Source organism: Colossoma macropomum, unplaced genomic scaffold, assembly GCF_904425465.1.
Source record: "Colossoma macropomum unplaced genomic scaffold, Colossoma_macropomum, whole genome shotgun sequence".
Taxonomy (NCBI): domain Eukaryota; kingdom Metazoa; phylum Chordata; class Actinopteri; order Characiformes; family Serrasalmidae; genus Colossoma; species Colossoma macropomum.
Genome location: NW_023494789.1, coordinates 42,173,308 through 42,187,879, shown reverse-complemented (window position 1 = coordinate 42,187,879; position 14,572 = coordinate 42,173,308). Strand labels below are relative to the sequence as shown.

General features: G+C 40.7%; 1 protein-coding gene across 7 annotated transcripts in view; it reads right to left on the bottom strand.

Annotated features, from left to right (window-relative positions):
- rptor (regulatory associated protein of MTOR, complex 1) overlaps positions 1–14,572 on the bottom strand; it is a 189,873-nt gene that overhangs the window by 72,500 nt on the left and 102,801 nt on the right. For all 7 annotated transcript variants that reach the window (XM_036571374.1, XM_036571377.1, XM_036571376.1 and 4 more), the window contains exons 9-11: positions 12,492–12,592; positions 10,213–10,357; positions 4,594–4,669 (exon numbers count right to left, since the gene is read on the bottom strand). In XM_036571374.1, the coding sequence (XP_036427267.1) occupies positions 4,594–4,669; positions 10,213–10,357; positions 12,492–12,592 (322 nt within the window). The remainder of the gene's footprint in view (positions 1–4,593; positions 4,670–10,212; positions 10,358–12,491; positions 12,593–14,572) is intronic.

The following is a 14,572-nucleotide window of genomic DNA, read 5'->3' as shown; positions in this document are numbered from 1 at the left end:
TCGCTCTCTCTCCATTTATGTTTTCTTTCTCTCCCTCCTCTTTATACCTTATTCCTCTCTCTACCCCTTTCTTTCTTTTCTCCCTCTCTTTCCATTTATCAGTTTCTCTCCTTTTCTCTCTCTCTCTCCTCTCACCTTTTCTTTTTCTCTTCTTATCTCCATTTCTCTCTCCTCTTTCCTTCTCTTCTTCCTCTTTCCACCCATTTCTCTCCTAGTCCTCTCTCCATTTTTCTTCTCTTCTTCTCTCTCCATCTTTCTCTCATTTACCTCTCACTCTTTCGCTGTCTATCCCCTCTCTGTTTCCTTCTTTTGTCTCTCCACCTCTTTGTCTCTATTCTCTCTTTCCTTGATCTATGTTGTTTGCTTCTCTCTCTCTCAATTTTCTTCATCCCTCACTCTACCACACACGCTCTCCCTGTGTAAAACATTCTCTCTCACATTCCCCTTTTTCTTATTTTGTTCCCTCTGTCCTTCACCCTTTCATGCTCGCTCTTTCTCTATCTCGCTCTCTCTCTCTCTCTCTCACTTCACTCGCTCAGTGACATTTCATAAGAAATTCTCTCTTGCCCGTTTCCTTCCGGTTGTTTCATCTTTTTTGTTATTTCTTATACTTTTATCTTTTTTTTCACTGACATCTCTCTCTCTGTCTCTCTCTCATTCAGCCTCACTTTCAGTATATGGTACATGAACATTACTGAGCTAAACTTTAACTCTAAACTTTATCACCGTTCAAATCGCTTCTCTTCTCCTCCCTCCCCTCACACCTCCATCCATCCCTCGTTCGTTGTGTGCAGCTCGACAAATATTAGCACAGCCGTGACTAAATTAATAAATTAATCATCAGAGCTCCCTCAGAAGGGAGGGAGAGGGAGAGAGAGAGGGTAGAAAAAGACACGGACACAGAAAAAGAGAGAAAGAAATGAAAAAGAAAGAAAGAGAGAAAGGTGACAGAGAGAAAGAAAACAAGAAGAGAAAGAAAGAGAGACAAAGAAAGACAGGATGAAAAAGAGGACAGAAACTAGATGGGGAGAGAGAGAAAGACAGAGAGAGAAACAGAGAGGAAGAATAGCAAAAAAGAGTGAGAGAGTTTGATGACAGAATCCACATTTTTTTCAAGACACTGGAGACACACCATGTGGTGTGTGTGTGTGTGTGTGTGTGTGTGTGTGTGCGTGTGCGTGTGCGTGTGCATGTGAGAGAGAGAGAGTGTGTGTGTGTGAGAGAGAGAGAGAGAGAGAGAGAGAGAGAGAGAGTCTGACACTTTCGGTTGCCGCACAGTGATTTTGCATAAGCTTTTTATTCTCTCACCTCAACAATCCTCATGTGTCACTCACACTTTACCTTTTATACCTTAACAGAATGTGGTGTATCACACTGTATATTACATAATATTATAGGTATATTGTTAATACATATGTTATTACATTATAGGTATATTGTTATTACATAGGCACGTATGTAAAATACATATGGGGCTTTTATTACACACACAATCATATATATATACATCTATATATATATATATATATATATATATATATATATATATATATATATATATAAATACACACACACATATCGGATTTGAGAAATGAGGCTTAATGTGTCCACACAGCCCTGAAAACATCAGATCTGAGTCAAATTAGGGCAAAAACAATCGGATTTGTGCCACTTCAACCTGGTAATGTCAACGTAGCCTAAGAGGTGTCCATACCAGAACACAATAAACTGAGAACACTCAATAAGCGACCTGTAGGCCATGATCAGAGTATGTTTGCTGGTGTTAAACCTCCTCAGCTTCCTGAGAAAAGAGAACTTCTGCCTTGCCTTTTTGTAGACATTTGTCTGAAAAGTGAGTCTATTGTCGATAATGATTATTATTCGTATTTATTCTGATATTACTGTTTTTCAGAGCAAACAAATGTGTTACGCCAAATGAAAAAGCTTCTTCTCAGGTGCCTTTAACTTGTGCACAGCACTGTAAGTATCCATATGTAATGATAATATGCCCCATATGCATTGAATATAAGTATATCTATATACTATAAAAATGTCCCGTATCTATGAAACAATATGTAATATTATCTCATCAACTCAGACTTGTGCTGTTCCTGTGTGTGATGGAAAGCTTTGAGAATGTTCTTCTCTTTCACACTGATTCATTTGGCTTTTCACTTCTTTATGTAAATATCTTACAGCCAATTACCAACATCAGATTGTGTGTCAGCAGAATAAAAATCTCTGGTCATAAACACTCCTCAAACTCTCAGAAAGAAAAAGGTCTTCTAACCGTAACTGCAGTGAATAAAACTCATCAGTGTTTACACTCCTACTCCCCGAGACTGATCTAAAGGAAACTCTGCCAGGTTGACCAAACGAAAGCCACTAATTACAGAGACCAAAAAACAGAAAACTCATTTTCAGCTCCTAATTAGAGATTCTAAGACTCAATTAAGATTCTAATGAGCAATTCATTGCTAATTGGGTGCGAGTGAAAGTCAGCCAAACCCTGTGTTCTTCCTATCTGAACTGTTGTGATGTCGTGTACAAAAAGCCACAGGCTGCAAATCGGAAGATGCTGCCAAGCAGCTGATTTCAGATCTGCTTTAGTCACACTATGCTACAGGAATGAATTAAAGCAGATCCTAGATGAGGTACGTGCTAACCCTGAGTTTCATTAGCTTATGTCTACTGATTAAGCCCTTAAGGCCAGCCCTTGGCCAGCTTTATCCATCCTAATATACGCAAACTGATAACAGCTGATCTTAGATCAGCCCTTGTCTGACTTTGGCTGCACGCTGGTACAGGAATGCGTAATATCAGATCTTAAATGACGTCTTAATCTTGTGTTAATTAACCTCTGAGAAGCACGAGCTAGATCATCGGCTTGTGAGTGGATGAAGGAGGATCATGGGACAGTTGAGCGTATGGCTGAATGGTAGTAATTAGCAGAGAATAAATAAAGCTCATATCATAAAGAGTCATAATAAATGAATGGATGAATGGGTGTAAATGATAGTGAATGGTTAAGAATGGCTGGATGGTAGTGAATGGTATGACAGTAAATGGGTTAAGACTGATCAAGCAAACTGTACCAAACAAATGAAGGGTAGTGAAAGGACTACTTTCATGAAAGGGTGAATAGAAGGATGTGATAGAGAATGGCAGTGTATGGTTCAGAAGGGTAGAGAATGGTGGTGTATGACTGAGAAGGTAGAGAAGGGTAGGGAATGATAGGGAATCTTAGCGAATAATAAAGAACGGTAGAAAATGGTAGAGAAAGGCAGAGAATGTTAGGGAATTATAGAACATGCTAGGGAATGGTAGAGAATGGTAGGGAATGGTAGGTAATAGTAGAGAGTGGTAGGCGACAGTAGTGGTAGGGAATGGTAGAAACGGCTAAGGAATGGTAGAAAATGGTAGAGAAGGGTAGAGAATGGTAGAGAAGGGTAGGAATTGTAGGGCATGGTAGAGAAAGCCAAAAAAGGGTGGGGAATGGTAGAGAAGGGTAGGGAATGGTAGAGAATGGTAGGCAATGGTAGAGAATGGTAGAGAAGGGAACGGAATGGTAAAGAACGGTAGGCAATGGTAGAGAATGGTAGAGAAGGGTAAGGAATGGTAGAGAATGGGTAGGAAATGATCAGGAGTGGTAGGGAATGGTAGAGAAGGGTAGGGAATGGTAGGGAATGGTAGAAAAGGGTAGGGAATGGTAGAGAATGACAGAAAGGGAGTAGGGAATGGTAGAGAAGGGTAGGGAGTGGTAGAGAATGGTAGACAATAGAAGAGAAGGGTAAGGGATGGTAGTGAAGGGTAGGGAATGGTAGAGAAGGGTAGGGAGTGGTAGAGAATGGTAGACAATAGAAGAGAAGGGTAAGGGATGGTAGTGAAGGGTAGGGAGTGGTAGGGAATGATAGAAAAGGGTAGGGAACGGTAGAGAAGGGTAGGGAATGGTAGAGAATGGTAAGGAAGGAAAAGGAATGGTAGAGAATGGTAGAGAAGGGTAAGGAATGGTAGGGAATGGCAGAGAATGTTAGAGAAGGGTAAGGAATGGTAGAGAATGGTAGAGAATGGTAGAGAAGGGTAGGAAATGATCAGCGGTGGTAGGGAATGGTAGAGAAGGGTAGGGAATGGTGGAGAAGGGTAGGGAGTGGTAGAGAATGGTAGAGAAGGGTAGGGAAGGGTAGGGAAGGGTAAGGAATGGTAGAGAATGGTAGGCAATCGTAGGGAATGGTAGAGAAGGGTAGGAAATGATCAGCAGTGGTAGGGAATGGTAGAGAAGGGTAGGGAATGGTATGGGATGGTAGAGAATGGAAGAAAATGCCAGTGAATAGTACAGAAGGGCAGGGAATCATAGGAAATGGTAGGGAATAGCAGAGAATGTAAGAGAAGGGTAGAAAAGAGTGGAGAAGGATAGAGAACAGTAGCGAATGGTAGAGAGAGTAGAGGATGGTAGGGGATGGTACAGAATAGTGGAAAATGTAAGAGAAGGGTAGAAAAGGGTAGAGAAGGATAGACAATGGTAGCGAGTAGTAGGGGATGGTACAGAATGGTATGAATGGTAGCAAAAGGTAGTGAATAAATACTGTTGCTCACCCTGAAAGCTGTTCCCTCCTCTATGATGGTGGGCAGCTGAGACAGACAGATATCCACAGCAAGATCCCACGCTTGCCTGCAACCAGGAAAAACAAACAAATGTACAGGCTTAATATCCCACCAAATACACACTTTATACACAGTAAACTCTACACGGTTTTAGGCCAGTGTGCAAAACGAAACAAGCACATGTCAGACATCAAACACATCTTGGCTGACTGGAGGGGGAATCTGGGGGGGGAAACTTAAAAAAAAATTAAATTAAATTTTTGGATGTCTGTCAGCTTAAAACACTCAATATGTAGAAGCTCCTACATTGAGACAAAGCCAGCACGTCCCAGCTCACAGCCTACACATAGGAAACACAATGGCTGCTGTTTCAGCCTCAGAGGACAGCATTGCGTTGATCATCGCCTCAACTCTGCTCCGGAGGCCATATTTAATTCATAACATTATGTAACTCAGCGCACTTCCTGTGCCGGACCGCGTGGCTGCTAAAAGGCTAAACGGTCAGCATGTTCTCCCAGCTGCCTGTTATGATCTGTTTGGCTTAAAGGCTAAACAGTTACTAGAAAGGGTTAGAACAAAAAGCGGCTACACAGCTAGCTCAACAGCTAAATTTCAGACGTGCCACTGCTCTTATCTGCAGCACATCCACTGCACTGCCACTGTGGAGGCGTGGAGACATGCTTTACTCTCACTTCTTTAATTAAAGAGGGAAATGTAAAAGTGGACTGGTGCACTATGAAGACAGCAATGTAAGTGAATTGATTTTAGAATGCGAGAAGGACTTATAATCAATTATGGACTAATATTCAATAAAGTACTGTGCACGCATTTTGTGGTCCTGTAAAATGTAAAAAATCCACAAAAATATGTGGTTTTATTGTGTGTTTTCAAATAGTTCCTATGTTCATATGCAAAAGGTTTGTGTGGCCCTGGTCAAATTTCATGTTTTGTTGATTTTCTAAGTGGAAATAAATGAACACATTCTCTACAGAGAACACACTTCTGCATGTTTTAATATAGAACATACTGGAAAAAAAATCAACATAAAATGTGGCCTGTGCAAAAGTTACGGCACAATTAACATTGTATGTTTTATTTTTTCCTCCTATAAGTTAAACTTAACATTATTAATATTATTACATATTTGTATAATTATGATTAATTATTGCATATTTAATATCCCCATAGAGCCCTTGTATCAAATCAGGCCCGTGGGTACAATTCTGTTCAGCCTGCAAAAGTATTTAAATTTTCTATTAATATTAGCCCATTTCACTCTGAGCTGCACTCCAGTTCCCAGCATGCACTCCAACGTAATGTGTGCTCCCACCCCCTCCCCAACAACGATCCATGGCACAGCCCCACGAAAACAAAAAAAAGATGCCAGGTGTCCAGTTCAAGTGAACGGGCAGTTTTTAAAAAATTACTAGACACTGGGGACATTTAAAGAGGTTTAACAGTTATCTGCAGCTAATGTAGTCCTAAATGTTTCCTAAAAATAATAATTAATTATTAATTAATTCACAGCCAGAAAAAACAAACAGCAGCAGCCAATTCAAATGAATACCTCTTAAAATCCCAGGCTTCTTACACATTGAGGCTTATTATTCAGTAACTACATGGACTACAAAGTAAACTAGCTGAATTATTCTTATTCTTAGATTCTAGAAGTATTTACTAAAACTTTGGGCCTGTCAGCGAGTCCTGGCCACTGAAGGGGTTACTTTTCGGCAATCACACCTAAACATTTTTCTGGCATCCCATATAGATAAAGTTTAAAGAGGCGAACTTTACAGAGATGAGGGAGGAGATAAACAACACCACTCGTAAGTAAACACAAGAATATGCAAATTTCTGAATCAGAGCATGCATCATCCAAACATCCAAACATCATACAAACAATCCGAGCGAGTTGTTTACTGTTCTGGCTCCAATTCACCAGAACGTATCAAAACAAAAGCTGTGAGGAAGCAACACCTAGAGAAGCACTTCACTGCCAGCTGCCAGTCATGGGACAGTACGAGTTCTCTGTGCTGGAGAGCAGGCAGAAGGTTCTAAAAGACCTCAGTGAAAGCTGCTGAAAACATAAACAGAACTTCATACAAGTGACATTTCATTACAGGTCATTTCAAACTTCCGTCTGACGTCTAAAGCTGAAGAATTCTGTTCAATTCTCTTTGAGGTGTCATGTTTAAACATTCCTTCAAAACACTTAGGCTTATTTTAAATGCCAAGTTGGATCTAATGTTGAAATATGCCTTTAAAACATTTCAATTCACTTTGTCAATTTGAATCAAAAGTATTCACTGAATATGCTTTCTTCTACATTTTAATCTGTTTAACATTGATGCATCTCATTAAAACAGTGTGTTTACATGCACTATTATCACATAATAGGCACATAAAAACTCAGTCATTCCATTAAACTACAACTCTGCATTTAATGCTGAGTTACACTTTTTAAAATGTTTTAGTTCACTTTAAACACCAATTATTTGCCTAATGTTAAATTATCCCTTTAAGACGTTTCAATTTCATTTATCAGAATAATCAGATTTTTTATTTGCCAAATAGTCCAAGATATTAATCTCAACTGAAAGTTGGATGTTACAGTGTCACTTTAATGCACTTTGGTGGTCTAACAGTGAGGACAGAGGCGTCAGCACAGTCGCAGTAAACGCTGCAGCGCTGCACTCAGCAAAACTAAAAGATAAAACTGCTGCGGACCATCAGGGCACAAACGCTGCTTCTCCGTTTATTAGCTAGCAGCTTATTTACTGACTTACACTTTCCCTCTCAGCAGTGAGCCCTCTCTCCCTTTCTTTCCCTCTCTCTCTCTTTTCAAATTCTCCTTCATTCTCTCTCTCTCTCGCCCTGCTGCAGTCTTTCCCAGCCCAGCACTCACTAATGACCCCATATAAATATTAAACACACAGCAGTGCCATTAGAATAACAAAGCCTGGTTACATTTGTGTGCCGTCATCTGTCAGCCTCTCTCACTTTCTCTCCCCAGTTACTCGCTTCACTCTATCCATTCTCTCCCTCTCTTACAAGAGTTAAAGGAATTTTTGGTCAAAAATCTCTGCCCCCCCCCATCCCAAATGTAGCCGTGTATGGTGTCTTAGTTTTAGCACTGGAGCCTGGAGCCATGAGGGTAATGTTGCTAACAAGAAAAAAGCATACACCCCACCATTTAGCACCATGCTAACAGCATTCCTTCATCAAAACGCACTATATGGACAAAAGTATGTGGACATCACACCCATACAAGCCTGTTCCTTTCCAAAATCATGGGCATTAATATGGTACATTTATTTTTCCATGAACTATCCCTTTAAGAGCCTATAGCACTGCATCCTTTTCTCCACCTCTCACTGCTTTTCTCTCTCTTTCCATCCTGAACTCACATTCTTTTCTCTCTCTCTCACCAATCACCCTTTACTAAGCCACACTTTCTCACCCAGTGCACTCATATTCCTCCACTCATGGCCCATAATGCCTCTTTATAAGCGCAAAGCCTCCATCGCTCATCAAGCTTTCAGACTCCATCGAGAGCACGGCTCCATCTCTATTTAATAAAGCAGTGCCGCCGAATTACACAACACGCTCCGCGTCCACGCTCGCTTTGAGCTCCGAACGCGACGGTAATGAGCGCACAGGGCAGAGGAGAGCAGGAAAAGAGATAATGCAAAATGAATTATGGGAAGGAGAGCTCAGAAGAATGGAATCTTAAATACATAAGAAGGAAAAGATGCTTAAAGAACGCACTGAGCACGCAGTTAAGATGCCTTACATGAGATGAAAACAGGGCAGTTTAGAATGCTTTCCGTAATTCAGTCTGATCTACGGCATGTACGACTGACGTTTACGATACCGTCAACACGCTGATGTCTGCCGCAACCAACTGCACGACCACAAACTACACAATTCAGCATCTAAGCAAGCACTTTTAACGATTCATGATTCAGTGAAGTCAGTTTACTGAATGCTTTCGTGGTTCTCCAGGCTTTAAGCTCCTGCGACGTTCTCCAGCACTGCTGTACGCATAAGTAGATGCATCCTGAGGGTGTTTACATCTGGCTTTTCATGCAATCAAATGAAATCTGATCAGAAGAAACACAGAAGTGTCTTAGTAAATGGTGCTTTTCTGTATGTCAGTGTGTTCTCTACGAAGAAGAGTGGTATCATCTGTAGTTATTAGCCAACACTTTAATAACTACTTAATGACTTTATTTTACCTTTTCTGTATTTCAATGCTTTATGCTAATAGTAAAACCTTATTCTCTGCTCGTTTTGCTCGTATCATTGTTTACGAGCAATGATGGACCGCTGAATGAGGTGAGCATTCGGTCACCCATCGCTGTATATTGCAGTCATTCCATGCACTTGTAACCTTTTTGTCATATAACAACGAACATATGATAACAGCAATGTTTAATGCAAAATCTTTTACTTTATAAACACTGTATTGGTCACCAAATTACCACTGCGAGTCTTAATTAAGCACTGATCCAGTAGCGCCCCTCTTCTCATGCTGGATCTGAATCTCAAACAGCTCCCTGCTCCCTACATAGAGCACTACGTAGGAATTTAAATACTGGATCCTGCAGCCCAACAGTGCAAAATACAGCTAAGAAACAGTCATTTGGGACTCAGACACATCCACACTCGATAAATGATGCACTATTTGGCTGTAGAGGCTAGAATAGAGCCGTTTGGGATTTAGACTGGGTTTGACTTCTGACTGAAACACAGACTCTGGGCTGCACCAGAGATTGCTGGAAGCGAAGCTCAGACCACCGATTTCAGGAGGACTAGAGATCGGTTCTCTGGACGCTCCCAGGCTTTAAAGCATATTTAACACTGAACCAAATGTACCAAACTTGCAGGGGTCCTGGGTCCGGAAAAAGCTTTAGAGTGTAACTGCCCTAAAATGTAACTGCCCCCCGCTCCCCCACCCCACCCTCAGTGTGACCAGAGAAGATCCGATTTTACATTTCCCCCTAAAAAAGCATGTCAATACAAATGTCGTTACCATTTCAGATCTGTTTACTTGTATCCCCCGCTACGATATGAGTGGATGAGCTCGGTTTGGACACTTTCACCTGCCTGGAGTGCTGGAAGACAATGCATCCTGAGGGTGTTTACCTCTTTATCTGGCTTTTCATGCTATCAAATGAAATCTGATCAGAAGAAACACATATGGCTGGTGTAAAAAGGCCTTTTTTAAACTTTAAGCTTTGTTTCATTGTGAAATCGCTCCTCACTGCTGTAGATTGTGGATAATGTACGTTTAAGTCGCTTCAACAAGAAAATGAAATGAAGGATGTGAACTGGATCGAGTTACCTGACACCTGAGTGTCATTAAAACATGCTAAACATCCCTACATTTAGGACCTCTATTAGTAAACAAAATGCTCTTAGACATTTTATGACTTTTTCCAGCAATTTTCAGACTTTTAAGGCTTTTTAAGGATCTGTAGGAACGCTGGTTTATTTAGAGTAAAACCATATCACACATCTAAAATCTAGTGACACAGCCAGCTTGGGAATAAAGCCAAAGGCCACTCAGGTTTTCCCCAAATTTTCCCAGGCTTTGTGTGTACTTACCACATTGCATGCATGTATGTGGGCGGTAATCTGGGGCTGCTGACCGGAGTACAGTTATATGACCTCATGATCCTCTCGGCCAATAGGAAGTTACGGAACAGACTGGCCACCAGCAGGTCCTGACGGAAGAGCTTCTGGAAAAGATCTAGTGAGTGAGAAAAAGAGAGAGAGAAAGATTTGCATAACTTTTTAAAATTATCTGTATCTTTACAATAAAGTTTAGAGTTGTTGCAAATGAACAACTTTCCATCACTTTATTGTAAGGCCTGTCATGTCAATATGTCATTTATTGCATAAAACATCTGTCATCTTTATTGCATAAAACATCTGTCATCTTGCATTTACTGGTATCAAGCATTGCTTTATGAATACACGCATGTATTATGAAGTTATGTGTGTCACAATTCTTACATAATGGCCTGATTGCAATGATTTGAGCTGATCTCAAATTAACCATTTAAGGTGGAACAGGAAAATTCCACCAAGAGGCTGGTGAAGAATTAAGGGTGGGCGATAATAAATAATTGCCTCCCCTCATTGAAAGCATATGATGCCCTAAATGTAACTAAAGACCAGCAGTGAGCTAGTAGCTGTTAATGAAGTAATGTTCTTTGTTTTATTTGAGGGTCAAATTTAAAGGGGAAGATTTCAACCACTACCCCTTGTAACTCAGTTCCAAGGGGAAAGATGACATTCGGAAACAAGAGGTAGGAATAAAAATGAGAAATGGGATTGGGCCTAAAGCAGCTACTGCATGACTTCAGCCACTCATGAATAATCAGACTAACTTTCATTAACAGTAATAGCTGAGAGGCTGGGTGATCAGTCCCCTTAATAAAACCTTATAATTGTAAAGCGTGCTTGTTGGATTAAACCCAGGGTGTTTTTTATTATGCAGATTTCTCTCTCTGACGCCCAATGTTTAATTAACAGTGAGGACCCCCCCCCCTTCGGAGCGGAGAGGAACTTCAAAGCGGGGGATTCTGAGCTGGTAATATTTTCTAGGCTGGTAAGTCAGCCGCCCCATTTCTGACTTCAGTAATGAATAGTGTATGAAGCGTTATGATCAAAAAGTTTACCACACTTTTGCAAGCTCAGAAGTTGTTATACTTTCCTTTTATTATCTGCAAATAAGATTTAAAAGCAATTGTTCTCATTGACTCCTGTTTTTTTCAACATCTGAAAGGGTAATTTTATTAACTATAATCTGTTATGTAATGCTTCGCTTATACAACTGAAAACAAGTGACACATGAGGCTTACTGGTAAAAGCGTTATGAGAAGTTTTTCCTTTAAGCTTTTCAAAACTACATCCTGCTTGAACTGGATGTCAGTCTTGTCTCAGTCTCTACATCACTTGGACACAGTCTTGTCTCAGTCTTCATATCAGTTGGACACAGTCTTGTTTGAGTTTTGACGTCATCTGATCTCGGTCTTGTCTCAGTCTCTCCATCGTTTGGACACAGTCTTGTCTCAGCCTCTACATCATTTGGACGCAGTCTTGTCTTGATCTCGACATCTTCTGGTACCGGTCTTGTTTTGGTCTTCGCATCAGTCTTGTCTTGATTTTGACATCATCTGGTCTCGGTCTTGTTTCGGTTTCGACAGCATCTGGACACAGTCTTGTCTCGATCTCGACATCTGGTCTCGGTCTTATCTCAGTCTCAGTCTCTCCATCGTTTGGACGCAGTCTTGTCTCAGTCTCTCCATCAGTTGGACACAATGTTGTCTCAGTTTCTACATCATTCGGACACAGTCTTGTCTCAGTCTCTCCATCGTTTGGACACAGTCTTGTCTTGGTCTCAACATCACTTGGACACAGCCTTGTCTCCGCATCATTTAGACACAGTCTTGTCTCGGTTTCTAGATCATTCAGACACAGTCTTGTCTCAGTCTCTCCATCGTTTTGACAGAGTCTTGTCTCGGTCTTCACATCATTTGGACTCAATTTTGTTTCAGTCTCAACATCATCTGGACTTAGTCCCGACATTATTTAAATTCTGTCTTGTTTCAGGGTAATGTTGAATCAGAAATGTCAGAGTGCGAGGCTTCGGTCTGAGGCAACTGGAAGTGGAACTTTTTTCTTATTACTGATGTCAAACAGAATAAAAGGGTCGTTTCTCTATATGATTAAATAAAGTTTGGTTCTCTGCTGTTCTCTGTTTCCAAACAGAAAACAATTACATCAGTCCTAGTCGTAATTTTGACCAGGTCTCGGCCTCAACACTACCTTTAACTGCATTTATCTACACAGAATACAGCACTGGTGTGACCTCTGACCTCTAGGCAGCACATTCCATGCGATGGTGTCAGTGATCGCAGTGAAGATCCAGTTCAGCTCTCCTAACGGCGTCCTCCGGTCATTCAGACGCCCTGGGATTCTGAAAAACACAAACAGGCACACAACTTTAGATGCAGCACTGACAGAACCAGCAACCGCCCATCACATATAAATATCAAATTTATAATAATTAATAACTTATTCAGCTAAACAGTCAATTACAAAACACAGCACAATTCAAAACGTCTCTGCCTTGAACTACTAACCTGTAAAAATATGTCAAAATTGACAACTATTTCTTATGACCAGTATTGTGTGTTAAATGAGTAAAGTAGCAACGACTATCATCACAACAAACCTGCATCACTATAAGGAGCTTTTCAAATATGTATTGTTTTTTTCTCTGCCTATTTTACACAATTTATAACAAAAACTGAATTCTTCTTAAGATTTTGTCAGAACCGTTACACTGTTATGCCACAAATAAGCACAGACAATGCAGCGCATAAACAGTGCAAACCACGTGAACGTTAACCCATTTTGCTAAGGGGCTGAATCAGGGATGTTTTAATCACGTTTTGAATGAAAATGAAAACACAGCAGACCCTCGATCATCTTCCTCTGCCCAGCCTGTTGCATCTGAAGTAGCCTACTTTATTTTCAAATGAGCAGCCATAAAGGAACAGCCAGACTTTTGGGGTTAGAACTGGCCTAACATCGACACCAGAATGTTTCCATTTACTGTCATACTGCTGGCGAAGCTCACTAGCTCAGTCAGCTGCATCACAGTCTCCAGCAGTGTCTGACAGTGGGGGTGGGGGTGGGAGAGGCAGTGTACAGGACATATGTATGAGTGACTTGACAAATGACTTGAGAAATTCGACAAGGCTTATCCACCTTAAATCAGGGCTCCAGACAAAAAACAGCTTAAGGAGCCACTGGCTCATAAAAGAAAAAATCAGGCTGCAATAGCTTTTCTCGCCGAGTTTTTTCACCGTCTCTTTCTTGAAATGATTAGTTCCTGTTACAACATCTATTCTTCAGCTATATCTTTGCTTGCTTTCGAACAGAATTCACAATACAGTCTGCTTTATGTCATCATACCTGAGCCACGCAAATTCCTGAAGTTCTGAAATCTTTCTGTGGTTGTACTTTTGCAAGAAGTGGACGGCTGTTCAAGTTTATCTTTGTGTGCATCTTCCGGTACTTCACTGGTCCTAACTGGGTCAGACTGGGCCTTCACCATTGTCTACCCACCAACATTTACTGCAGCCTTCACCGTTTTCTACCCACCAACGCTCAGCTCAGCCGCTTTATTTGTAGCGTTTTGCCGCTGTGGTTGAAATCCTGCGAGCATTAGACTGATAGGTAGACGTGTCTATGTGATGATAAAGCCTATCAGTTACATTTTAAAATCAAAAGTGATAATTAAAAATACATAAAAACAAGAAAGGTAATAAATACAGAACAACAGTAATAAGTAGATACCCATAAAAAATACTAATAATCCAAAGCTGCCACCTGTCGCCACTGGCAACTTAATTTTATTACTTGAAAATTAATAGTTGTGGTGGCAACTGCGACCATTTGAGCCGCAGTCTAGAGACCTGCTTAAATGGTACAGTAGTTCCATTTAAGCACCTGCACAGGTGCAATAATGTAACTTCAGCTACATTTAAGCTGGAATGAAAAAATTAGACATTAAGATTTTTATACTTTTGCACAATTAAATATTTCGGAATTACTTTGGTTGTTAAAAATGGTTTTTAATAAAAGGTAAAGAGGTTTCACACCTAGACTAATAAACCACTGTTAACCTGGTCTACTATATTACCATTAAATTTTTTTTTTAATTGTGGACTGTTTCTCAGCTTTCAAGTGCAGAAAAACGAGTTTGCAGGTCTTTTAGCAGTTTGTAGTTAATCAGTCATGAAAACTGGGAAGTGCTGCAGCCCCCTTGGGACCCCCCTTTCCTGCACCCCTGCAGAGAGCAGTAGAGAAAGCAGAGCAAACTCAATCAGACTTTTCCCAGCAATCATTTCCATATTTACCCTCATCTCTCCGTTTCCTCACCACTTTC